The following is a 27,581-nucleotide window of genomic DNA, read 5'->3' as shown; positions in this document are numbered from 1 at the left end:
ATTTCACCGATACAAACAGGTTATGAGCGTTGTGTGTTGGATACCATTACTATGGTGAGCAGGGCTTTTAAAGTGTTGGATTATTTGCACTGTGATAAATCGATTTGAAGGCAATTGTGACGAGGGAGTGGAGGATTCCAATATATTTAGATGCAAATGATGTCGTTGCATTGAATTTGTCTTTTACTACATTTTCTCGAAATTTACTAGAGTTTAGGATATGTTAGTACCTTCCCCTTCTCGGGTCATTCCACCTGACCAAATGACGAACCGCGCCTGATAATGATGATAGCGTGGCAGCAAGGTTGTATGGGCTGTGTTCTGCTGTGAGTTGTGCACTGTTTTCCGAGCTCGTCGAATCGTCGCAGCACGAGGAGGTCGTTCGCTTACTCAGGCAAACACGACTCCACCAACCTGATACCTGGTTGACGTTCCTCCAAAGTGTTCCTCATATTTTGGTCGCGAATTAGTCATTCCACAGTCGATTTCAACCTTGGTCAGCAGCAGCAACGGTTTCGCGTTCAGCTTTTGAAGGTCTGTTTTTCTCTTCAAAGTCGGAGGTCACCGCGATTTTCGCTCGATTGCAATTCAGCCCGAGCAACAGCTGAGCATAGTTGGAGGTAGAGAGTGGTCACTTGCAGTCGATACACAACGCAGTACATGACGAGGAAGTTTAAAACTAGAGTGGAAAGTTGGAAAGCTGGAAATGTGCTGGTACCTCAGGCCTAAGGCAATTCCGTAAAAACATTTTAAAGTGCACAAAGTGAAAAATGTTGTGTGTTGTGCAACTGTCCGGTCAGCTTGAAGCCGAGGGCCGAGAGTTTGTGTAGTGACAAATCGGGCTCGAGTATGTGAAGAATGATAACGAAATGAACGTCTGATAGCAAGAAAAGAGAAGAGTGCTTCAGCAAGCTAGTCAAAAGTGTGGGAGTCGTTGTCGCAGTTTAGTAGTTACTCTTTTGCTCGAGTTGGCACGTTCGTGTTACGCTACTGAGTTTTGTGCGAAAAAAGTTCGTGATCGCAAGTGGACAAGCGGTTCCTTCTCGTTTTATTCTTTTTTTAAACTGCTTCGTGAAAAGAGGCTCTTGTGTTTTTTTAGTAGGGTTGTTCAAAGGTTTGAAGCTAACAAAAACGATTAGGTTTGTTTCAATTTTCAGTTATGCGGAAAACTGATACTAAAAATAATCAGTTTGGACACTATAACATTTTCGTCGTAACCGTGCTATTTTTTCACACGTCGATTTTGGGCCAAAATTTATTAACAACACATTTTTGTGCAGCTTTCTCTGCCTTACTTCGACCTTCACAGATCCTTAAAATTGATTTCAGTCCTGATGTATTCTACAAAAAACCGGGAAACTCCGTGTATTGTTGTCACATGTTAAAAAATTGCTAAACTTGTGACAACTGGCCAAAGGGATTTCAGATCAGAACGCCTTTGACACAGGTACATTCCCGACTACCGTAAGCATTTGTAATTGTAACTCGGGACTTTTCATTTCGTTTAAATTCAACCAAATTTCGGGAAAATGCACATAATGGTCAACCAGACGAAACTAGTATGTTATTGTTAATATTGTGTGCTCTAATTAATGTGTATTCTAGGTCAAACATTAAAACGCGTTTTTCTCGATACATCAAAAAGCGACGTGCGACAAGATATCACGACAATGTCGATTTGAAAAAGTAGACTTATGCTTCACAAATACATAGAAGGCAAAGTGGTGATAAGTGACAAAAATGGCTCAGCGATATCAATCCGGGCAGGGTTATTGAATTCTAAGAATTCCGAAATGTCATGAACATTGTGAATCACTTGTGATACAGCGCAAAACATACATTTGATGTTAGGTTTAGCGATGTAAAATATTCTATATGTAAATAACAAACTAAAAACGATCGATATAAAATTACACCCGCCGTTATCATTAACTTCAGTACAATCTTAAAAGATTATCTACAAAATGGTTTTCATACACGTAGCGGCGCAGTGCGCAATAAAATCATTTCATATTTTAAAATTAAAGTATATCTGAAAAACTTGTTAAAATGATTACGAACACAGCTACTTTCCATTTTGAATGCAACAAACAATTGCAAAAGATTAAATAATATTGTGTAATTCTCCGCCAACTCACACAGCAGTTGCCCCGACCCCTCTCCGATTTGCGTGAAACTTTGTCCTGAGGGATAACTTTTGTCTCTGATCACGAATCCGAGGTCCGTTTTTTGATATCTCGTGACGGAGGGGCGGTACGACCCCTTTCATGTTTTAACTAGGGATCTGACACGTATGCAGTTTCCTGAAGTCCCCACCAGAGGTGCTGTCAATATTGTTTAAATATGGTATTTGAAAAGGTCGTATGAAATAAAAACATAACTTTTTTTCTCAAAATATGTTTTTTGGTAGTTTCTACCTCGATTTTTTTGCATATATATGCGAGATCGTTACAATCATTACGATATTTTTTACATTTAACATTTATTAGATGAATAAAACAAAGTTCTACTTGGCCATTCAAGAAAAACAACACAACACAACACTCTGAACTGAACTAAAAAATGAATAGCTTCAGTTTCCTTGAAACAAAATAAAATTTGTTTGATATTTCCTGTCCGTTGTATTAAAATGAATTACGCATTCAGAATACTAGCTAAATTTCTGTCGAAAATGCTTTAAACTAGCTGTAACTGAACACCAAAGTGCTGGTATGCCAACAGTAGGTTCTCGATGGAATCATATGCTGTTCCCTTAGTTCAAATTTGAAATTAAACATAAATCTTTCAAAAGAAAAAAAAACGAAAAGAAGTTTTCATTTATGTAATTTATGTCCGATGCGCATACGACCTTTTCAAATGCCACGCGCTAAAACTTGATTCGATCTTGGTTCGATTTTGACTTCACTCGCTTTGTATGTGGATGACAGTCGTGTCGTAAACGTAGTTTTAACATGCAAAAAAAGAGCGGCCTGAAACGGTGATGAGATACAAGTTTACGTCTGACAGCCGGAGACAGCGATTGTTTTTTTCTGCTGTTTTCGTGGCGCGGCACAGTGCTTACGGATGGAGGTGGAAGAATCCTCCGACGGGGACGAGTTTCGTTCCGTAAATGGAACGGGGAAGCGGAGGAAGACCAGCAACGGAGCCGTTGTCGGGGATAGCCCAGAGGAGAATCTTATCAACAACAACAAGTTCAGCCCAATGGTATCCCAGCCGGGAAAGGAAGCGTCTCACCGGTTCCAGTGGTTCCAGTGGCCAAGAAACCACCACCTCTGGTGGTAAAGAATACGAGCTACGCTAAGCTGAGGACTGTAATGTCGCCGTGCACAACCAAGCCAAGTTACAAGCTAACTCCGTTTGGGATCATATTGCTGTTTTCCTCCGAGGAGCGTTTTGAGACCGCGCTGATTGCTAACAAAGTGGAGTTCTACACCCACGAGAAACGAAGCGAGCGGCAACTCCGCGTCGTCGTCCGAGGACTTCCGTCGGCTTCACCTGAATTCGTCAAGAAGAACCTCAAGGAATCGCAAAACCTGGATGCTGTGGAGGTGCACGCCATCAAGAAAAAGGGAGAGTTCGCCTCGTCAGAGGAAACCCCGTACATTGTTACGTTCCCCAAGGGGTACATCAGCCTCAAGCAGCTGAGTGAAATCAAGCGCTTGAGAAGATTTCACATCCGGTGGGAGGCCTACCGGAACAAGCGACCGAACGTGACCCAGTGCAGGAACTGCTTGCAGCTGGGTCATGGAACCAGGAACTGGCACCTCAAGGGGAGGTGCAACAACTGTGGGGGTCCCCACAAGACGGACGAGTGCGAAGTCCAGGAAGCCCAGCCAAAGCGGTGTGCCAATTGCTCTGGTGCCCACGAAGCTACGGACCGCAGCTGCCCCAACCAAAACCGCCGGCAAGGAAGGTAGAGAAGCAGAGTCCAGCAGTTCCGGCGTTCACGCCGGCGGAGTTTCCTCCGCTGCCGGGCGCAGTTCCGGACGGAAAATTGAAGGATCGCCCTCGACCCGCAGGAATCAGCCAAGGTGGCCCCCGAGACGGTAGAGCCACGGAGAAGGAAGCCGGGGAGGTACTCTACAGTTCGGCTGAGCTGTGGGGGATTTTCTCCGAGTACATCGGCAGGTTCAATACCTGCAAGACCCGCTTGAACCAAGTAACCCTCGTCAGTTACATGATCTCCAAGTATGGAATTTAAGGAGTTTTTTTTTTTTTTTTTTTTTATTATATATTGTTTTACTGATCCTCGGTCCCAACCTGGTCACAGCATCAAAAAGGACCTAATAAAAATAAGTTAAGAAAAAAAAGGGTAATGAGATAGAAATTTGGTGTCAAAGGGACTTTTATGTAAAATTAGACGCCCGATTTGATGGCATACTCAAAATTCCGAAGAAAAAAAAACGTAAAACGAAAGATTCAAAAAGTACATTAAATTTTGAATTAAATGACATGCTCCTTTTTTATACAGTTAAGTAACGAAAAATTACAGAATTTTCGAAACCATTGTTATTTTTTCGAAATTCTGAGTACGCCATCAAATCGGGCTTCTTATTATTATTATAAATGTCCCTTTAACATCGAATTTCCTAATATCACCATTTCAGGCTGCAAATTATTGAAAAACATGTCTTTTTTCGATTATTTAAAAAAAGGAAATTGTCGTACCGTGTCTTCATCACGAAATATCAAAAATGGAGCTTGGATTTGTGATCAGGGACAAAAGTCCCCTTAGGACAAAATTTCACGCAAATTGAAGAGGGATCGGGACAACTGCTGAGTGAGTTGGCGGAGAATTACCCAACATTTATTTGTTTGCACAGTTTTTTTTTTTTTTGTAAATCGATAGGTATATTTCAAGGTGTGCCTACGAGGCCAAATCAAAAAACTTAAGAAGCTTCTCTCCAAAAACTACTCATAATTAATATCAATTATCACTTCTAAGCCCAAACAACCCTACTCAAACCCACACTGATTGCGACAAAGAAGCAGTTATATTACATAAATCGCAGTGCAGCGTTTCGTTCCGCCCCTCCAGAGTTTTGTCGGAATTCTACAGTGCACGCTAGTCCGAGCACATCCCAACTAATTACTACAGTGCAAAACATTACAACTACAACTTAGCAAATCGTCAGCAAACACAGCACAATAATGAGTAGCAACAGCCGGCCCGCGATCAAGACGAACCGCATCTCCCGGGACAGCGGCATTTGCGTCGAAGACGGCACTCAGAGCAACTCGTCGTCGTCGTCGTTGTCTACATTGCCGTCGATCGCGGGCGTCAAGAAGCGATTTCCGGCCGGCGGAAGTCGCAAAAGATCGTCGTACGTGAGTCGGCTGACGCAGCACTTTGAGAACCTGACCTGCCACGGCACCGGAAGCGACGAAAGTGGCCACTGTTCACCGATTCCGGCGTACCACTCGGAGTGGGATTTGCGGGAAGTTCAGCGGGCGAATCGGGAGGAGCCGGAAGAGCCGGAAGTGGTGCCAGTTGGGGGTATCGTGCGGAGTGTTAGTGTGGGTCAAAGTGAGGAAGGTGAGGGAGGTGGATTAGTTAAGGAAGAAAAGATGGATGACGCCGTTCAAGTGATTGAGAATATCTACGAAGAGATTATGGTGAAGAAGCGAGTTTCGGCCAAACTTGGCGTGAGGAGGGTGAAAACGGCCAAGATTGAGTCGGTGGAGTGCAAGGAAGAAGTCGACGATGGTGGTGGAGGTGATGATCGACACCAGCTTGGCAGTGGGAATCACCTTGATGAGGGTGCAGCTGATAACAAAGAGGCTTGTGATAAGATATCGGAGGATGAGTTTGAGAGGGAGACGGTGCAAAGGTGAGTGAAGGAATTAGTACTGTTTTTAAAGGTATACAAACAATGTTGCTGATTCAAACTATTTCTCTAATTCCGGATATCTTTATTCACATAATTGCTATGACTCGTTCAGATTAAGGTAATTAGACTGTTGCAAATATCTTTCAAAATGTACGTTAATGATAGATATAAAATTTTCCATTAATAGGGTAACAGCATGTAATTCCATCCGGCACCTAATGCTGGAGATGCGTTACGTTTTTCTAATTTGTCGATTTCTCTGTAACGACGCAACCTATCTGCTATCTTTTAAAATCAATTTGTAGGATTTGTTCAGATCTAAAATACGCTTTTTGAAGCTTGCAAAAATTTTATATGGTTTCAGAGAAATCGACAAATTATAAAGCGTAACGCCACCGCGTAAAAAAAGGTTTCTCTGTAGTTTGCAAAATCAGGTATCAAATAGCTTAATGGGAAGTGAGAGAGCAAGTTTTTCTCGAATGTTATGCAAAACAAATCGGCGGATTGGATGGAATTAGGACCGAATACTTAACCTGCCAAACATATGAAAATTCTCAATAGCGAACGAATATCGAGGAAGAGAAAGTAGCGCTAAATGAGCATTTTTGCAAGGATACGAAAAAAAACAATTTTTTATTGTACTTTTTCAATTCTGGAAAAAAGTTACACTCATTAAAAATTACTAATTTTCTAAAATAACTTTTTACTGAGTCGTGTGGTGTTCGCGGAGGAGATTGGTAAACAAATAGACGCGCGAGAAGCCACAAAAAAGTGCTAGAAGATTATGGAATCAATTGCGTCGTGGCCTTGGGATTCGTATTTCGGGCATATTTTTTCAATGATTGGTGTTTTTTGTGCTTTAATTAAGATTACATGATTTGTTATGTGATTTTAAAAGCCCTTTCTATATCATCGTTGATCAGAAGGCACGGCGTCGGGTAAACTGTACATGAATTTTTCAAATAATGTATATGTTTAGTAAAGAGAAAATGCTAACTGTTGAGCTAAAGGGCATGACGGACGTTTTGTTTTATGCAATATTATTTCGGACATTGTACACAAGTGGTCCAGAACGCAAAATCAGTGGAGTTTGCTGATCATGACCGTTCATGGTCACCCGCGACAGACACGGACGACGAAACAAAGAGAAAAGCAAAAAGTAACTTTTTCAAAACTTTTTTTTCGTAAAATTCCCTTTGTTTATATATCATTTTTTTTAATTGTCTGATCTACAACTTTGTAGATCATTGGTACACTCTAAAAAACACCCTGCAAAGTTAGAAAAAAACACGAAATATTAAAAAAAAATTTATTTCAAATGAAAAACTACCCTTCTGGGTTAATGTAGGATTGAAAAGTACATTAAATTTTCCTTACAATGCAAAAATAAAACTTGTCTTGTAATCAACGATCCATTCCAGTTTTGTAATTCAAAATCGTTTTCGAGCAATTCTCGCTAGAATCAGGATTTTTTCTGGTACTTTTGTACCCGACTCTCTCTGATTTCAATGAAATTTTTCAGACATGTTATCCTAGGCCTATATTAGCCATTTTTGTGTACATGGAGCCAATTGGGTCCTAAAGCCCTATGTCAATTTTTATGTACAATGGTAAAAAAACACGATTTAAAACCATTTTTGATCACGTAGTTAACTTTTGAACATTGATTTAAAAATCCATTTTAGATCCTTTGAGGCCGTACAAAAAGTCATAGTACTCAGAGAAATAAGCTTTATCGTTATGAACAATAATATCGAAAATTTAAGCTTAATTTTAGGACCCAATTGTACTCAAAAATAACATTTGGATGGTTTGATTTGATGTCATAATTTAAAAACTGATGCGTCTCGAAGCCAATGCATTGTATCAAAAAGTGGTCAAAGAAAAAACTTGTAGGAAATTGGGGCTTCTGAAAAAAATACACCGGAAGAAAAAACTACGCCACTTTAATGAGATTTTTGCTTTCCTCAGCTTACTGAGGCAAGGCTATAAAATCACTCGAAAAATGAACTTCTTTAATACACCTCCTAGATATACCTTCAAGTATACCTTTAGACTCAGAATCAAATTCTGATCAAATGTCTGTGGGGATGTGTGTAGACATGATTTTTTTCCACACGATTGACTCAGAACTGGCTGAACCGATTTTGGCTGGATCCGCCTAATTCTGTTCCTTTTGGGGTCCCCTAAACCCTATTAAATTTTATTCTGTTTAGTGAAGTACTTATAAAGTTATGTCATGAAAAAGTTTTTTGTAGCTACTAAAAACCCGATTTAATCCCACCAGGGGTGAGATAGAGCCTTTCTTACTTAAGAATATAACTTCTTTCAATTCACAACATCGACTTGATACAAAAAATCTTATGATGAAATCAAGGTATTATAATGATATGTTTTCTAAAAGAATTTGAAAACGCAATTTTCACTAACAGAATATAGCTTCGAATGCGCAAGTGATGACACACACCGCGGTTTTGGTGTTCTAGTTTTGGTACGAGCCCAAAAACCGAACAAAGCAGGCGCAAAGCAAAACCGAGTTAACCGCACAGTGGGAAGCTTGCCATTCAGCATCTACAAAAGTGAGAGAGTCAGAGATAGCTATTTTTACAACCGCACCACTACACACTCAATCGCAATACCTTAGGTAGATAGCCATTGGCGTCACGAGCATTGAAAACTTTGAAAACGATATAAAGCTCAGAAGCTTAGAAAGCTCCTATTGGAATCCAATGAACTCTGTTAAATAAAACTACACGACAAATGAAGCCTACTTAAAGGCGATTTAAGGAGCACACGGGAAACAAATTGTTTGTACTCGGATGAATGTCCTATGTCAAAAAAGTGTTTGCATAAACATTGGACAGTTATGCAAAAACGGACAGAGCAAAAGAAACCGAAAAGCTACGATATCTTACATGTTGAAGGAAACATCGGTAGACAAGCTACTACAAACGAGTATAAGTCGAACCAACACATATGTGCGCCAGCATTCTAGCGCCAGTATTCGAAGCTCAACTTGACAACTTGTCGACATAGCGACGAAGCGTCGAAAATCAATGCAGTGTGAATTTTTGGCGATTTTTCCGATTAATATTCATGCTGTATCGTATTATTTACGAAGATGAAAATGACGTCCAGCCATAAAGTAAAACCTATACCTTTCTTTAATAAGAAAGGCAAAAAGTAAATCGTTCTAAAAGTTGTTCGGGATTGCCGATCGATGTCAAATTTGTTTCAGATGCTCACTCATGGTCTGTACTATGAATGTAGGAAGAAATTTCAGATAAAATTAGAAACGAAAAATGTTGGCGAAGGTCACCAGGTGGGCTTTTACCTTTTTTTGGGGATTTTTTATCTTATGGTAGGTTAATCAAACGGCTCTAACTCCAGAACCATATTATGAATCTGGATGAAAATTTGGGAGGTTGTAGAGCTCGAAAAATGCATTTTTTGAGATAAATAAAAGATATGAAAATGAAAAATTTTGACCATATTTTCATTTGAAAACTGTGTATTTTGTTGAAAAGTCTATCCACATCCGAAAACAGATGGATATTTCGAAATTTGAGCGGCAACTCGCCCAGGTTCAGCACACTAGCTTTCATCTGCATTCAGAAGAATCAAAATCGGATTCAGGGGAGCTGAGAACGGCGCGACACAAAATTTGGCAAAATTTTACCACACACGAACATCACTCGATCTCCACGGAATTTATTTTCTCAAAATTCGAGGGTTCGAGATAGACGAGTTCTGTCAAGATGAATCGATAGAGCGTCGAAAATCGATGCAGTGTGATTTTTTAGCGATTTTTCCGTTTTTAATTCCTGCTGTATCGTCTTATTTATGAAGATGAAAATGACGTCCAGCCATAAAGTAAAACCTTTACCTTTCTTTAGTAAGAAAGGCAAAAAGGTAATTTTTGCCTAACCTCAAAGGCCGGGTCTTTTTGCTTACGCGCGAGAGTCGCACAGCATGCGTATCGCCCGAATGCCACATTGCTTAGGTAGTGTCTACGTCTCTTCTAGAAAAAGTCTGTATTAATTATGTTGCTGAATACATCATTTTGTAAATGAAATGAAATATACAACTCATAAGACATAGTTTACTAAGAATAAGGGGACAGCATGCAATTGCATCGTGCACCTAATATTGGCATATCAGCACTTTTAAATTCAATTAGAGCCATCCCTTTCTCCTTTATTTTGGAGATGTGGTTAAAAAAGAATTGAAAATTGCTGTTCTGGTGAAAACATTAATTATTAAAAAAAAATATTAAAATTAAAAACCCGATTTAATCCCACCAGGGGTGAGATAGAGCCTTTCTTACTAAAGAATATAACTTCTCTCAATTCACAACATCGACTTGATACAAAAAAACTTATGATGAAAGCAAGGTATTATTAATGATGTGTTTTCTAAAAGAAATTGAAAACACAATTTTCACCTATCGAATATTTTTAATCGTACAAATTCTTAGCTTCCAATGCGCAAGTGACGACACGCACCGCGGTTTTGGTTTTCTAGTTTTGGTACGAGCCCAAAAACCGAACAAAGCAGGCGCAAAGCAAAACCGAGTTAACCGCACAGTGGGAAGCTTGCCATTCAGCGTCTACGAAAGTGAGAGAATCAGAGATAGATATTTTTACAACCGCACCACTACACACTCAATCGCAATACCTTAGGTAGATAGCCATTGGCGTCGCGAGCATTGAAAACTTTGAAAACGATATAAAGCTTAGAAGCTTCGAAAGCTCCTATTGGAATCCAATGAACTCTGTTTAATAAAACGACATGACAAATGAAGCCTACTTAAAGGCGATTTTAGGAGCACACGGGAAACAAATTGATTGTACCCGGATGAATGTCCTATGTCAAAAAAGTGTTTGCATAAACATTGGACAGTTATGCAAAAACGGACAGAGCAAAAGAAACCGAAAAGCTACGATATCTTACATGTTGAAGGAAACATCGGTAGACAAGCTACTACAAACGAGTATAAGTCGAACCAACACATATGTGCGCCAGCATTCTAGCGCCAGTATTCGAAGCTCGACTTGACAACTTGTCGACTTGGCGACGAAGCGTCGAAAATCGATGCAGTGTGATTTTTTAGCGATTTTTCGGTTTAAAATTCATGCTGATTCGACATATTTACGAGGCTGGAAATGACGTCCTGGCTAAAAGTAAAACCTATACCTTTCTTTAGTAAGAAAGGCAAAAAGTAAATCGTTCTAAAAATTGATCGGGATTGCCGATCGATGTCAAATTTGTTTCAGATGCTCACTCATGGTCTGTACTATGAATGTAGCAAGAAATTTCGAATAAAATCAGAAATGAAAAATGTTGGCGAAGGTCACCAGGTGGGCTTTTACCTTTTTTTTAGGGATTTTGTTTCTTATGGTAGGTCAATCAAACGGCTCTAACTCCAGAACTATATTATGAATCTGGATGAAAATTTGGGAGGTTGTAGAGCTCGAAAAATGCAATTTTTGAGATAAATAAAAGATATGAAAAGGAAAAAATTGGACCATATTTTCATTTGGAAACTGTGTATTTTCTGGAAAAGTCTGGCCGCATCCGAAAACAGATGGATAATTCGAAATTTGCGCGGTAACTCGCCCAGGTTCAGCACACTAGCTTTCATCTGCATTTAGGAGAATCGAAATCGGATTTATGGGAGCTGAGAACGGCGCGACACAAAATTTTGCAAAATTTTACCACATACGAACATCACTCGACCTCCACGGAATTTATTTTCTCAAAATTCGAGGGTTCGAGATAGACGAGTTCTATCAAGGTGAATCGATAGAGCGTCGAAAATCGATGCAGTGTGATTTTTAGCGATTTTTGGTTTAAAATTCATGCTGATTCGACATATTTACGAAGCTGGAAATGACGTCCTGGCTTAAAGTAAAACCTATACCTTTCTTTAGTAAGAAAGGCAAAAGTAAATCGTTCTAAAAATTGATCAGGGTTGCCGATCGATGTCAAATTTGTTTCAGATGCTCACTCATGGTCTGTACTATGAATGTAGCAAGAAATTTCGAATAAAATCAGAAATGAAAAATGTTGGCGAAGGTCACCAGGTGGGCATTTACCTTTTTTTAGGGATTTTGTTTCTTATGGTAGGTCAATCAAACGGCTCTAACTCCAGAACTATATTATGAATCTGGATGAAAATTTGGGAGGTTGTAGAGCTCGAAAAATGCAATTTTTGAGATAAATAAAAGATATGAAAATGAAAAAATTGGACCATATTTTCATTTGGAAACTGTGTATTTTCTGGAAAAGTCTGGCCGCATCCGAAAACAGATGGATAATTCGAAATTTGCGCGGCAACTCGCCCAGGTTCAGCACACTAGCTTTCATCTGCATTTAGGAGAATCGAAATCGGATTTATGGGAGCTGAGAACGGCGCGACACAAAATTTTGCAAAATTTTACCACATACGAACATCACTCGACCTCCACGGAATTTATTTTCTCAAAATTCGAGGGTTCGAGATAGACGAGTTCTATCAAGGTGAATCGATAGAGCGTCGAAAATCGATGCAGTGTGATTTTTTAGCGATTTTTTGGTTTAAAATTCATGCTGATTCGACATATTTACGAAGCTGGAAATGACGTCCTGGCTTAAAGTAAAACCTATACCTTTCTTTAGTAAGAAAGGCAAAAATAAATGAAAAAAAAAATAAAAAAAAGCTCTTAAATTAATTTGAAAATACAACCTAAAATACAACATGAATGTGAGGAAGGCCTTAAGGTGGATTAAGAAACGTTTTGATTGTTAAGTTTATAAGTTATATTTAAAGTGATTTCACGAATTTTTTCGTTCGAAATATTTGAGGAAATAGCCTAAGATGTTACGAAAAATGCAGGATGGTATGTCCCTCAAAAATAAAAAAAATGAAAAAAAACCATTAACTAAAACTGTTTTTTGAAAAGAGGTCTAAACCTCAAAATTTGTCATAAACCGATAGTTGGAATCGATTTTCCAGACAGTTTTTCATAAAAATCTCCGTATTTAACACTGTCCTTTGTCCAATCCTTGTGAATTCCAATTCTATATGACAGACTTGATTTTTTAGTCTCGAAAATATTTTTACCGGAAAGCTCGTCCATTTTTTTTATTTGACTCGTTTTAATATTTACGTAAGCTTATTTACTATCCAGGATTCTGCCAAACTGAAAAATATACTATTTTCAGTAATGAGCAATGTAATTAAGCTAATATCTGTAAGTCCATGCATCCAATTCAAATGCTGTTAAAGGCAAACTTATGGCAAATTGGACGAGCTTTCCGGTAAAAATATTTTCGAGACTGAAAAATTCAGTCTGTCATATAGAAATGGCCAAAAACCACAAAAAAAACCTATTTTTTCATCATTTTTATTCTTTAAACCACTAGGATTGGACATAGGACGGTGGTCAATATGGAGACTTTTATGTAATGTATGTTTATGATGTAAATGTATGTTTATGATAATTTTGACGTTTTAGTTAATGATTTTTATATATATATTTTTAGGAGAGACATACCATCCTGCATTTTGCGAGAGTCTTTTTGTAGAAGTGGTGTAGTTTTTTTTATTTCAGTGTATTTTTTTTCAGAAAGCTCGTCCAATTTCCTACAAATTTGTCTTTGACCACTTTTTGATTTTTGCATTGGCTTCGAGACACAGTAGTTTTAAATTATAAAATACAACATTATTTAAATAACTTACGCCCTTTTCATATATAATTTTTGAGTACAATTGGCTCCATATACACAAAAATGGCTAATATAGGCCTAGGATAACATGTCTGAAAAGTTTCATTGAAATCAGAGAGAGTCGGGTACAAAAGTACAAGAAAAAATCCTGATTTGAGCTGGAATAACTCTTTCGTAAACCAAGTCATAATCTATAATGAATAAAGTTGAATGTATTTTTAGCAGCCAAAGTTCTGTTTATCGCAATTCTTGTTTAAATAATATGACGATAACATCCAAAAGACTTTCACCATACACAAATCACTCCCTAAAACGAACTCAAAACGTGCGCCAAATTCACTATCATTAACTAAACAAAAGCGAGCTGGCGTCAAACAGTATACCGGCATGTACTATTTTTGCAAATCCCACTCACTTGGGATGAATCATCACATTTCCGAGGAGACGTCCAGAGCTCAGCTGCTTCTTTTTTTCAAGCAGCGATCGAGGATTAGTCACGCTTGTTTGTTTCTTTTATGCAGATGATTGCAAATCAGAATTAACAAATTTTCTTCTTTTTCCTTTTAAATTTCAGAAATTTCGAACTAGCAGAAGAAGCTACGGAAGCGCTGGCGACGGTGGCAGAGGCGAGAAATACGTTTGTGGCTCATGAGGAGGTCAGCAGTAGCTATTACGACGATGATGAGTTCGATACCGACACGGATTCGTTTGATTCCACGGACGACGATCACGAAGAAGTTGCTGCCGTCACGAGTGGTTCCAGGCCGGGTTCGGATACGTCGATAAAGTCTGAGTATGTTTCTGTTTTTTCAATATGTAAACCCATAAAACCGTTTTTCAAATGTTCAGCAACTATACCCTTCTTTCAGACGCATCACCAACATCATGAAGGAGCTCCTCGACAACGAGGAAAACTACGTAAACACACTGGGCAAAGGCATCGAGGACTACGTCAGCGTGATGCACCAGAAGGACCTGCCGATGGCACTACGCGGCCAGCGGTACCACATCTTCGGCAACATCGAAAAAATTTACCAGTTCCACCGGGACATATTCCTTCCGAAGCTTCGCGAAAACCGTGCCAGCATCGCCGGAATCGCCGAAACTTTCATCAAGTTCATCGAAAGTGACCGGTTATACTGTTACATTCTATTCGCGCTAAACCGGCCCAAATCGGAGAAGATTTGCAATAAAAACCTGGAGTTCTTCCAGGAGCGCCAGCACGCCGTCGAGGACAAACTCGGCCTGAACAGCTTTCTGCTGCAACCGATCCAGAGGCTGCCGCGGTACAAGCTGCTGCTGGCTGAAATCAACAAAGAAGTGCTCAAACTGATCGCCGACAGTCTGCTCGACTCGGTCAAGGACGAGATCGGAATCCTGTGCAAGGCCGAAAAGCGACTCGAGCGGTTCATCGACGTGGTCAATGAAGCCATGAGCATCAACGACATTCAGGAGTGCTACGAGGTGAGGCTTCTTATTAAGTTTAACTTTTTTAAAAGATTAACCCGTGCCCAAAAACAGGACTCGTACTCGATGCAAGCAGACCTGATCAGTTCGTTTTCGATAGCGCTTAGCCCCTTGCTCAGTCCCGTAGTAGATCCCCAACCGGTGTTAATCCTTCGAGCGCGTAGTAACAAGAATCACGAGAAAAATAAACCCGTGAGTGGTAATTGAAAGCGGCAAACATCAAAAGTCTTGGGAAAAATATCACGTGGTAAAAGTTTAATCTTCATTAAAAATCTTATAAGCCCTTCATTACTAAATTCAACACTGGTGATAGTTACAGTTTTGTCAAATTACCTCAAAGTTTCATGAATCATTCCATGCGTAATCGAACCAAGCCAGGACATTTTGCTAGCCTATTTCTGCTTATTTAGGCAAATACATTTTTCTGTTCTTATATACTGTACTACATATATTCCAATTTTGCTGAACTTCACTTTTTTACTAGAGCGTTAAATTTCCCGGGATTACAAAATTTACGAAAAACGGTTAGTTTTCAACAAATCCAGGGAATTCTCGGGAAATTGAAAAAAAAATCTGATCCTGCTTCTGATTTATTTTTTGCAACAAATTTGTATAGAACAACATTTTTAATGGTCCAAATGAGTATAAGGATCGGTTAATGGTTTGACTTTTGTAAAAAATCATCCACTTTTAAGAAAATATATAAATTTGCTGTCTTTCAAATCGTACCAATTTAAAAACAAAATATCACTGGTATTAGTTCCTTGAGAAGTACCTATTATTGATTAAATCAAAGTGTTTGGACAGTGAGAAAAATCTATGCTCCGTAACCATAAAACCTTTAAATTTGTCTCTGAGACTGATTCCAGCAAATATGTTTAAGAAACACATTAACAGATAAGGCTGGTACAAATATTTTTAAAGATTTTGATTGCAAATCAACTGAACTAGTTTAAAATGTATTTTTAAACACTTTTTTATTCAAATGTTGCGACTAAGGCCTAATATTTCAATTTTTTTGACCACTTCCTTTCAACCTTGGTCAGAGCCGCGGGCAAAAACTTTTTTAAATATTTGCATCGACCTAAAGATGAAATGGAAAAAAAAAACATGCAGAATAGTAGTTTATGCAACAAGTTGCAAAAAGAGGATTTTTTCAGCACGAGTCGTACATTTATCTAACGAGGTTCACCGAGTTGGATAAATACGAAGAGTGCTGAAAAAATCAAGTTTTGCAACGAGTTCCATACAACATTTTTTGCAATTCCAAAAAACACACACTGTGAAATTTTATGTCAAATTTTCATGTATTTTGTCAATAAATCGTTTAAATCACAAAAATGTTGAAAAGTGTTACTTTTCGAAACAAGTGCTGGAAAGTGTTGCTATTCGATTCTGTTATTTTTGGTACAGAAAAGTAGGCTATTTCGTCGTTCAAGAATGACAGGAAAAGTAAGTATTTTCACGACGGAATTGGAAAAATTATATTTTTCATGGCAAACTTTTGCCATAACAAGTCTTACTGATTTCAACTTATGAATAAGGATAAGCATTGATTGTACCTTAAAAATCTGACTTCTAGTGCTTTTTTACTGGAAACACTCTTTAATAAAACCACAACTCAAAGCATTCAAATATTTGATTTCTTTGAGCGCTTTGCATATGACATGAAGTTGTTGCTAAATGATTTTTTTATGATTTCATTCATGGTAGATAGTTGTACTAAGCATAAAAGAATTATCATATTGCAATAAAATGGTTTCAATAAAAAAACATGTTTTTAATACTTAAAATACTTAAAATACTAAAAATACTTAAAATACTTTAAAAACATAAAAAACTTATAATACTTTAAATACTTAAAAATACTTAAAATATTTAAAACACTTAAAATACTTAAAATACTTAAAATACTTAAAATACATAAAATACTTAAAACACTTAAAATACTTAAAATACTTAAAATACTTAAAATACTTAAAATACTTAAAATACTTAAAATACTTAAAATACTAAAAATACTTGAAATACTTAAAATACTTAAAATACTTAAAATACTTAAAATACTTAAAATACTTAAAATACTTAAAATACTTAAAATACTTAAAATACTTAAAATACTTAAAATACTTAAAATACTTAAAATACTTAAAATACTTAAAATACTTAAAATACTTAAAATACTTAAAATACTTAAAATACTTAAAAATACTTAAAATACTTAAAATACTTAAAAAATACTTAAAAACTAAAAACTACTTAAAACTAAAAATACTTAAAATACACTTAAAATACTTAAAATACTTAAAATACTTAAAATACTTAAAATACATAAAATACTTAAAATACTTAAAATACTTAAAATACTTAAAATACTTAAAATACTTAAAATACTTAAAATACTTAACATACTTAAAATACTTAAAATATTTAAAATACTTAAAATACTTAAAATACTTAAAATATTTGAAATACTTAAAATACTTAAAAAACTTAAAATACATAAAATACTTAAAATACTTAAAATACTTAAAATACTTAAAATACTTAAAATACTTAAAATAATTAAAAAACTTAAAATACTTAAAATACTTAAAATACTTAAAATACTTAAAATACTTAAAATACTTAAAATACTTAAAATACTTAAAATACTTAAAATACTGAAAATACTTAAAACACTTAAAATACTTAAAATACTTATAATACTCAAAAAACTTTTAATACTTAAAATACTTAAAATACCAATAATTCTTAAAATACTGAAAATACTAAATACACTTAAAATACTTAAAATACTAAAGAGCAATTCCATGCCAAATAGGGAATCGGTTGTACCCGACCCTCTCCGATTTCAATGAAACTTTGTAGACATGTTATCCTACGCTTAAATAAGCAATTTTTATGTATATGGAGCCAGTTCCACACGATAATGACATTTGAGAAGGGCGTAAGTGTTTTAAATATTTTTGTAATTCGGAATATAAATATTTCTGTATCTCGAAGTAGTTGCATCGTATCAAAAAGTGGTCAAAGACAAACTTGTAGGAAGTTTGACGGGCTTTTCGATAAAAATACACTGAAAGAAAAAAACATTCAACTTTTATGAGATTTTTTGATTTTTAAGTTTAAAAGTCAAATTTGAGGGGGAGCCCACGATTTTTTTTCGTTCAAATTTTTGTGAAGATAGCCTAAGATGTTAAAAAAGACTCACGAAAAATGTAGGATGGAGCAACTCACCTAAAAATATACAAAAATCATTTACTGAAACTGGTTTTTTGAAAAGTGCTCTAAACGTCAAAATTTTCAAATACCGAATACGGGAATCGATTCTCCAGACAATTTTACATAAAAGTCTCCATATTGACCATTATCCTAAGTCCAATCCTTGTGAAGTTACAGCGGTTTTAAAAATAAAAATGTTGAAAAAATAGGTTTTTTGATGATTTTTGGCAAATTCTATATGACAGACTTGGTTTTTCAGTCTCGTAAATATTTTTACCGGAAAGCTCGTCCAATTTCCCATAAGTTTGTCTTTGACCACATTTCAATTGGATGTATGGGCTTACTGATATAAGCCTATTAACCTATTGATACTCGGTGATGAAGTTTGTATGGAAAAAAATCGAAAAAATGTATGAAAAAACAAATTTTCTTACCGTTTGGTCTACACGTGGCGTTACTTCCGTCCAAATATTCCCAAAAATTACATTCTCATTGGAAATTTAATGCTCTACAACGTTGTAGAACACACCAAAACTGTAAAACTCGATCCTGAAAAGTTATTAGCGATTTAAAAATGTCATTTTTGTATGAAAACCATTTTTTCACTAACTTTAGGCTCGGGTATCAATGGGTTAATAACAACCAATTTCGCTCAAAAATTGCACAGATCTGGAGTTTTTTAAAAAGGTCCAATAAACCAAATTTCCAGTTTTTGCTTTTTGGGTGTTTTTGAAACCGCCTTGAGTCAGGGGTATTAAAAACACCCAAAAAGCAAAAACTAAAAATTTGGTTTTTTGGACCTTTTCAAAAAAAACTCCAGAGATGATTAAAAATCCCAAAAAACCGTTTTCCGCCTGTGGAGCAGGGGGTCATTTTTTCCGGGCACCCTACTAGTCACCTATCCATCACTTACTATCAATTCAAAATAAAAATGTTCGCATGGTGTGGATGGTCCCATATTTCAGGAATCAATAGCATGGTGGTTACAAGATGGGTTTATTTAACATAATCAATACATATTTTCTAATAACTACAAATACCTTTATCTAACATGGGAAGTCTTGTGACCAACACTCAACCAAATAACTAGTAAACTTTCCATCAATTGCAATTTCCAGCTGAACCTCTTCCACCAGGGCAAGTTCCGCAAAATGTTCGAAGTGGACATCTACGACTGGGACCGGCGACGGCGCTACCCGGGCAAGATGTTCTTCTTCGAAAAGTGCATCATCTACACGGAGAAGATCAAGGAGTACCTGGAGTACCGGGGCCACTACGAGGACTCCGAGGTGGGGCTGTACAACGACGGCAAGTCGCGGGTGTGCGTGTTTGCCCGAAAACGAGGCATCCAGGAGGTGGAGATCTCCGGCAGTGACATCGGGTCCGTCCAGAAGCTGGCCGGGTACATCGAGGAGGTGATGAAGAGCTTTGCCATGCAGGAACGCAACCGGGTCAAGACGATCAACAGGAACAAGGACCTGCGGTACGAGCAGCGAGTTCCGAGTGTGATGACCATCAACCGGGGCAGTGTCGCCAGCACCAAGAGTACCTTCTCGGTGGCCAGCAATGGCAGTCGTGAGTCTTTTTTTGTTGGGGTTGTGAGTCTGTTGACTCAGTGATGTTCTTTTTTTCAGGTGATAGCTACGAGTCAACCTCTCAAACCACGTGGTACGTTGCGTTGTAGTTTCGTCTACTTCATCGTGCTGCGGCTTGACTGTTTAGAATTAGTTTCAAAAGTTTTGTTATTTAAGCGAAAATACATGTGCCTTTCATAAACATCGTGTCTCCTCGTGTTGTAATTCTTACCCTTCATTGCGCTTGATTGGTAATGGGTTTAAGTGTTTGAACGAAGAATATTGCTCTGCAAACGGTAGCTTGTTTCAATTCTAGGGATCCGGACAATCCAGTACAGAGCCTGATCACTGCGCAGAAGCATTTCTGCCAGATATTGTCGGCAAATAGGAAGTATTACTTCAATCAACTGCCTGATGGATTGGCGGAGAAGATTCGAAACTTTATTGATGTTTACGATCGGATGGTGGAGGTTCATTCCAAGAGGATTTACGAGGACTTTGCCCAGGCTGGCGTAGGAATCGACGAGCTGTGTGAGCTGTTTATTTTGTATTTTCAGGTAAGTTCCAAAATGTCTCGATTCACCCCTTATAACGGTTTTTAAAATCTTATAGGGGAAATTCTTGTATGTTTGGCAGGTTAAGCTCTCGCTCCTAACTCCATCCAATTTGCTGATTTTCACTATTTAAACAACAAATTTTGCAAAACTTTTGGTAGAAACTTGCTTGCTCACTTCTTATTGAGCTATTTATCACTCGATTTCAGTTGAAAACGCTTTTAATAAACATTAATTGAATTTCAAAGTTCTGACCTGCCAACATTAGAGGCACGCTGGAATTAGATGCTGTTCCCCTAGTTATTATAAATTTTCTTATATTACTTTTGTGCATTCCAGGAAAACCTGTTCGACATCTACAACGACTATTTGAAGCACTTCAAAAAAGCTGCTGGAATCATGAAAAACATTCACCGAGCATCGGTTTGTGAAAAATAACTTTTTCCAAAATCAAAAACTTCAAATCGGTTTCTCCTTCCAGCGCACCTCAATCAGCAGCACCTTGGTGGCTCAAACGACGGACGACTTTACCTTTCTTCCGGTGGAAATGTGGAACAAGTACCAAAACTTCATCCAAACCCAAATCGTGCGCATGTCGGAGCAAATGAACAGTGACTCAAACGCCGGCACCGACAAGGAACTCTTCCGGAAGTTGGCCTTCGTGGAGGTGCAAATCACGACGTTCCGCAAAACGTTGATGCAAAACTATCGCCTGTTCAACCTGGACGAAAGCCTTTCCGTGGCGAGTCACGGGCTGGTGGTTTACTCGGAACGGGTTCGCTTCGGGAACGAAACCATCAGCAACCACCGGATATTGATCTGCGAGCGGGCGGCCATTTGTGTGAGGATTCAGCTGGCGAAGGAAGTCGATCGACAGGTGGAGAAGTTTAACAGGGTGGTGTTTGTGGATAAGTTTGTGCGGGGAGTTCCAGCGGCGAAGCTGAGTAAAAAGTCGGATATTAGGGTTAATTTTGAGCTGAATGGGAACAAGCATCCGGTTGATTTTGGGACGAAGGCTAGCAAGGATAAGTTTTTCGGGAATTACTGTATGATGTATCAGAAGTTGTATACAGGTTAAATTGTTTGTAAAGTATATTAAATTTGCAAATTAGTTTTGATCCGAGAAGTATCGACACAAAATACAAAGCAAATGATTATATAAAAATGAAAGCACTTGTAAACAAAAAATGATTTTATCACAATTATTTTTTTATCACAACTCCGACTCGAATACAGAACAGTATATTACCACAATTGATTTATCTAATTAAATTAAATCAATAAAATCAATTTCCCTAAAGTAGCTTTTCACTTGCATGTCGTGATTTTAAGATCAGCTTTTTTTTCGCAAAAAGTTTTAATAAGGCCGAAAGGCCGATGCAAATATTTAAAAAAGTTTTTGTCCCTCGGCCCTGGCCGAGGTCAAGGGGGCAAAAAAATAAAAAATATAAAAATTTTAATAACAAGCCATAGTCTTCACATTTAAATGAAAAAAGTGTTTTAAAATGCATTTTACACTAGTTCAGTTGTTTTGCAATCATTAGTTTTCAAAAAATCTAAGATCTGACAAAAACAAAAATTGTATCGAAAAAAAAGATTTTGCATCGAAAATTTTCAAAAAATCTTAAGATTTTTTAATAAACCCAAACATGCTAAAAATGATTTTAAACGCAGAAGAATGTATTTTAATTTGATTTCAGCTGGTTGCACTTGAATTTTCATTGAAATTTTGAAGTTTAATGTAAAAATATTTTTTTTGCCCCTGACTTTTCGGGCCAATTTTGAAGGGGGTGACAAAAACTTTTATAAATGTTTGTACCAGCCTAATCACTTTTTTTTAAATTGCTGTTTATTTTGTCTCAGACAGATTTATAGAGTAAATTCTTACATTTGGAACCTTTTTAAAGCATGTAAATCTAATTTGATTGTAAACTGATATTCCAATTTCAACACAACAATTGCTAAGTTTCGAGTAACATAGATATACAGTCCAGTCCTCGATTATTCGAAAATACGGTTATCCAAAGTTTGATTATGTGATCGAATCGAAACAATCGAATTAAATAAAAAAAAAACGTTTTTTTTTAATTTTCTTCATTTTAACAGCAAAATTTGAGTTACGAATTGTTGAAATTTTATCAATTTTTTATCACCACCATTTTAACTTAAATCCAGTAACAAAACATTCTTAATCAATAATGATTAGTTTCGAGTTTTTAAAGCACCTTAAAGGAAAATAACATAACTAACAAGAATTATTGGTGTTGTAGTTCCCTTCCACACCGGAATTCGAACTGACGGCTATTGGATTGTGACTTTTTTGTCTGTACCAACTTTAGGGAGTCTCTTACATCTGGAATGACTTAACCACCTGATTAAACAATTGAGGACGAGGCCGACATTTACTTCACCATCCGACGGAAATCGTGATTAAGGTTTTTTTTTTTTTTTTTTTCCTTGGATGGCCCACCTCTTACCCATACACAGTTTTTGTAGCATGGAAGGATTACGAGCAGATATCTTTCGATAATTCTATCGTCTATTATTGAGAGTGTCCTTTGATCTAACTCTACTTCCGTGTATGCCCATCCGTTCCTCTCTTACTTCATCTCAAGGCGCTCTTACAAAATCCTGTGTAGAGTCCTTTTGTCTTTCACTCAGATTGCAGCTTCCATTTAGGGTATTGAGATCATTTGCTATCCCACACACATATGAGCACATAGGGTTAAAACCGCGCCCAGATTCGCGTTACTTTTGATCAAGCTTACATCATATGAGGCCCAAAGTGATCCCATGCGACATGTACCGATAATGAAGATGGCCGGCCGTCATAACATGCTCTTCCTCACAGTACAGTCGTGGTTCACTTTTACTCCATCGGTCGTTGACGCACGAAATTCTTACACAAGTTTTTGAACTCGTTGATGTTCCTTGTGTTCTTTGCTGCTTCCGGTAGCTGGTTGTACATGCTGTATCCTTTGTAGAACAGTGAATTCTGCGTACACGCCTTCCTGCACATCTGCAATCTGAGATTGTCAGCTCCTCTGGTGTCGTGCTGATGGATATCCCTCCCGTATACCACCGTACCTGTCAAGTATTTGGGCGCCATCCCTTTAGTTACACGAAACACAAAAATTAACGTATTGTACTCGATCCTTTGACGAACAGACATCCATTGTAAACAATCCAGCATGTTTTGCCTTGGTGTTAAACGATCACATTTCAAAATTAGTCGCATCACTTTGCTCTGCAGGACCTGCATTCTTTTCAGTTGTTGACGAGTTGCTAAAAACAGGATAGAGGCACAGTAGTCGAAGTGAGGAGCAATCAGGGATTTGTACACGTCTATTTTGGCTTCAGTCGTCAGGTAACGGTTAATTCTGCAGAGTACTCCAAATTTTCGGGCTGCTTTCCGTATTGTGTAGTCAATGTGGTCATTAAAGTTCAATTTTTCGTCCAGCATCACTCCGAGGTATTTGATCGTCTCGACCCTCTCGATTTCCTCGCCATCTATCCGAACCGCTCTGCTTACGCCGTCGCTTGGTCGTGTGGTCACTATCATGCATTTTGTTTTGCTGACATTCAGCTGTAGTTTCTTCCATCTCAGCCATTCGGTAAAACTGGCAAGCTCAGTATTCATCACGTTAAAGCACTCTTCAAAGCTAGTTCCGGTCATAAACAGTACAGTATCATCAGCGAAAAGGTTTACTTGAACTCGTCTCAGTGCTTGCTTCAGGTCGTTGATATATAAAATAAAGAGAAGCGGTCCAAGCACACTGCCTTGAGGAACTCCAAGATCTACTGCCGTGGCTGATGACGTGGAGCCGTTGTAACGAGTCACCTGCGTTCTGCTGTCCAAGTAGCTGCTAAACCATTTGAGCGCTGAACCGCGAACACCGTAGCGACGCAGTACTGCTTTCAGTTTGGTTCGGTCAATGGTCTCGAAAGCTCGCTTCAGGTCTACGAACACCGATAGGACAATTTTCCCTTCTTCAATTGCTTGTTTCCATTTCAGCAGTAACAGGTTGAGCGCTGACTCACAGGAGTGATGCTTTCGGAAACCAGACTGCTCTTCGAGTAAAACTTTCGTCCGATCCACAAACGCCAGGAGCTGCTCCTTTACTATAGTTTCCAAAACCTTTTCATAGAGTGGCAAGATGTTGATTGGTCTGTGATCTTCCGGGCGCGTCGATTTCGGTACCTTAGGTATCGGTATCACCAAAGTCCGCTTCCAAGGTTGTGGGAATTCTCCGCTTTCCAGGGATCTGTTGACAATCGCCAACAGCTGCTCTCCAACAACGTCAAATGAATCCGTCATGACCCGTTTAGTCACGCTATCAACACCAGCGCTGTCTTTTAACGAGTAGACTGTTTCTTTCAATTTCGTCAAGGTGATTGGTTGAAGCTCCGTTAATAAGTCCTCGCTGCCATCTTCGTTTACCCTTACTTCTGCTGGTACTACTGCTGGTTCCACCTGGGCTGGTGGGATGTTTCTATGGATTGTCTCTACACTTTTCACGAAGAACTGATTCAAGCGTTCCGCCGTTTCCCTTTCGCTTCGCGCTCCCTCGAAAACAATTTCCATTGGAGGTTCTCCACCAGGCCGAATCAGCGATTTCAGGCTTCTCCAAAGCTTCTTGGGATTTCCGTGACAACTTCGAATTTCCTCTTCTACTGCCAGGTTCTTTGATGATCTCAATCCTCGGACGTAGCGGTTTCGAAGCACTTTGTAAAGGTTCCAATCATCCAGCCTTTTTGTATGTTTGAAGGTCCTGTAGGCATCATCCCGCTCGGTTTTCAGGTTTCTCAGCTGCTCTCCATACCACGCGTTTGAGACTTTCCGGTCATTGCTGCATAGATCGGTCAGCTCCGCAACCGCCGTCGCCAGTGTTGAGCCAAAAGTTTGTGCAGCTTCTCCAACGGTCACTCCAGCGTCAGCTCTCCTCAGTTTTGCTCGTATCGCAGCTTGCAGTCGTTCCTTTGTATACCGTTTCCAGCTAACGTAACTCTTTTTCTGCTCCGGTAGGTTAATCGTGGTTTCTCCGACGTGAATACAGATGGTCTCGTGATCAGTTATCTTAAGCTCTTCAGTGACGCGCGCCTCCACCCCCTCCAGGTTTGTAAAGACAAGGTCAATAATTGTACTGCTACTGGGACCCACACGCGTCGGTTCTGATACTATCTGCTTCATCCCTAAGGCTTCGGTAACGTTCTTCAGCTCACGTGCGTATCCCGGTTCGTTCCATCGGATGTTGAAGTCGCCAACGAGTAGATTTGTCCTGCAGTCCTGGAAGACCGTCCTCAGCCAACTCTCAAAGCTGTCTATGAAACCAGCGTCACTGCTGCTGGGAGAATGGTAGATTCCTCCATAGATTCCATTGAGCGTTGTACTTTTCACGTCGATCGCCAAGAACCAGTTATCTCCTGCCACCGTATTCGAGACAATCTCATACTCCAAGCGGTCGTCTACATACACCATCACCCCACCCGTGTGTGCTGATCTGGACAGACAGCAACTGCATCGGTAATTCTGGATCTCAAATTCGTCTAGGTCGTGCTTTTCTGTCAAGTGTGTTTCCGTCAAAAATACTATTTTAGGTTTTGTGTTCTGCATCATCAGTTTCAGCTCGTCAAGATGTGATTTTATTCCAGCAATGTTCAGGTACAGTATTTCTCCGCATTGTTTTGGTTGCTAGATTGTGAAATCCACCATTTTGTTCCGTTTTTCCTGCTCTTTGATGAATACTGGACATTCGCTGCTCCAAGCCGAGTGGTTGACATCAATGTTGAGTTTGCGTTGCACGCGTAGTTTCTCGCAGTTGGCACACTTCTCTGTTTCAGCGTTACAGTCCTTCCATTCGTGGTCTTCACTGCAGATTGGGCACACTAAAGTCTCGGCCTTGCAGTCCGCTCCCTTATGGCCGTATCCGTTGCATTTGTAGCACCTTGTCACTTGAAGCCCGTCGAAAACACGACACCGATTCCAACCACAGTTAACTTTTCCCTGCTCCAAAACTTTGAAAAATGTCTCCGCGTCAAGCTCAACGAATGCAGCATGGTTGTTAAAGCGCCACTTCTCGATCTGGAAAGTTTTGCGCAACTTGAAGTGTTTCAGATTCGCAAAGACGTCATTCTGCTCCACCAACGACGCTCTCAGCTCCTCTTCACTAAACTCGTCACTCATTCCGATGATTTTGATCGACGGCTTCATGCTTTCCCGTAAGCGAGCCTCAAATCGACCTCCTAGCTGAGCATCCACGCTTGCTTTTAGCACTCCGACTGACGCTTCATCCTTCAGCTCGACGATAACTGAACCATTTTTGCTGCTGGTGACGCGTTGAACATTCAAATTCTTGGCGCTGATTTTCTTCTGCACCTCTGCTCGCGCGTCTTCCACCTGTACCCCTTCTTTTGGCTTGATGACAACGACAGGATCTGGTTTTCTTGCCTGTTTCTTTTTGACCTCCTCCTCCGTGACTTTCACCCGCTTTCGAAGCGCTTCAGCAAAGCTTGTTTTCGGCGTCACAAATCCTATTCCGGTTTCCTCAACATCCTCTGCCCTGTCTTCCGCTTTCCGCTTGCCTGCTGCTGCTTTTGCTGCCGATCGAGTAAATATTTTACGCGTTACTTCCGGTTTTTCCTCCGTCACTGTTTTTTTCACATTCGCACGCACTAACTCTTCACGCACTATTTTTTTGACAGCCGAATCAAGGTGAAACTGGACGTCAGCCATTAAAATACTTCTATGCGACTCAAACCAACTTTTCAACACGACAGATTGTCTGCTTAGGGAGCGTTCTTTTAATACGTAACAAATCGTAACAGATGAGCAATCTCCCGTACCCCCCTGTAACGCGTAACGCAAGGGTTTTTTTTTCAAATTTTCATGAATTCTTATATGAAAATTTTGCGTTACGTAACAAAATTTATTAGCACATCGCCCTCCCCCATTTTCATAACATTTCGTAACAGACCCCCTAACTGCGTTACGTAATAAAAGAACGCTCCTTCACGGCTTATTTACCGTCTGTCAAAAAAATCTTTCTAAGATACTGCGCCTATCTTAAAACTGTTACCAAAAAACGTGAGTCGAGGAATTGGGAAAAGTGAGGCAAGACGACCATGTGGGGCAAGAGGAACAATCACTCGATCGTTATTCTTACAAATTTGATAATTTTATAGTGAGAAATTGTTACTACCAATGCAATTATTTGATTCTT

The 27,581-nt window shown here is 38.7% G+C and overlaps 2 protein-coding genes across 8 annotated transcripts; one reads left to right on the top strand and one right to left on the bottom strand.

Moving 5' to 3' along the window:
* Positions 1-325: 325 nt before the first annotated feature.
* Positions 326-21,542, top strand: LOC6045702. 7 transcript variants are annotated; one of them, XM_038253831.1, is made up of 10 exons: positions 326-534; positions 5,039-5,831; positions 14,116-14,334; positions 14,411-15,005; positions 15,063-15,200; positions 19,352-19,808; positions 19,868-19,901; positions 20,124-20,364; positions 20,701-20,784; positions 20,843-21,542. In XM_038253831.1, the coding sequence occupies exons 2-10, from the start codon at positions 5,152-5,154 to the stop codon at positions 21,437-21,439; spliced, it is 3,045 nt and encodes a 1,014-aa protein (XP_038109759.1). In that variant the 5' UTR covers positions 326-534; positions 5,039-5,151; the 3' UTR covers positions 21,440-21,542. The 7 variants fall into 7 exon arrangements, with proteins under 7 accessions (XP_038109759.1, XP_038109757.1, XP_038109755.1 ...); XM_038253829.1 differs by having other exon boundaries at positions 5,013-5,831; XM_038253827.1 differs by having other exon boundaries at positions 4,946-5,831.
* A 1,688-nt stretch (positions 21,543-23,230) lies between these two features.
* LOC119766081 lies at positions 23,231-25,840 on the bottom strand. The gene is made up of 2 exons (XM_038250462.1): positions 24,403-25,840; positions 23,231-23,472 (listed from the first exon to the last, which is right to left on the bottom strand). Exons 1-2 carry the CDS (start codon positions 25,838-25,840, stop codon positions 23,231-23,233), a joined length of 1,680 nt encoding a protein of 559 aa, XP_038106390.1.
* Positions 25,841-27,581: the final 1,741 nt, after the last annotated feature.

Source organism: Culex quinquefasciatus, chromosome 2 (genome assembly GCF_015732765.1).
Source record: "Culex quinquefasciatus strain JHB chromosome 2, VPISU_Cqui_1.0_pri_paternal, whole genome shotgun sequence".
Classification (NCBI taxonomy): Eukaryota; Metazoa; Arthropoda; class Insecta; order Diptera; family Culicidae; genus Culex; species Culex quinquefasciatus.
Note: the sequence above shows the minus strand (reverse complement) of the source record. Positions and strands in the feature narration are given on the sequence as shown.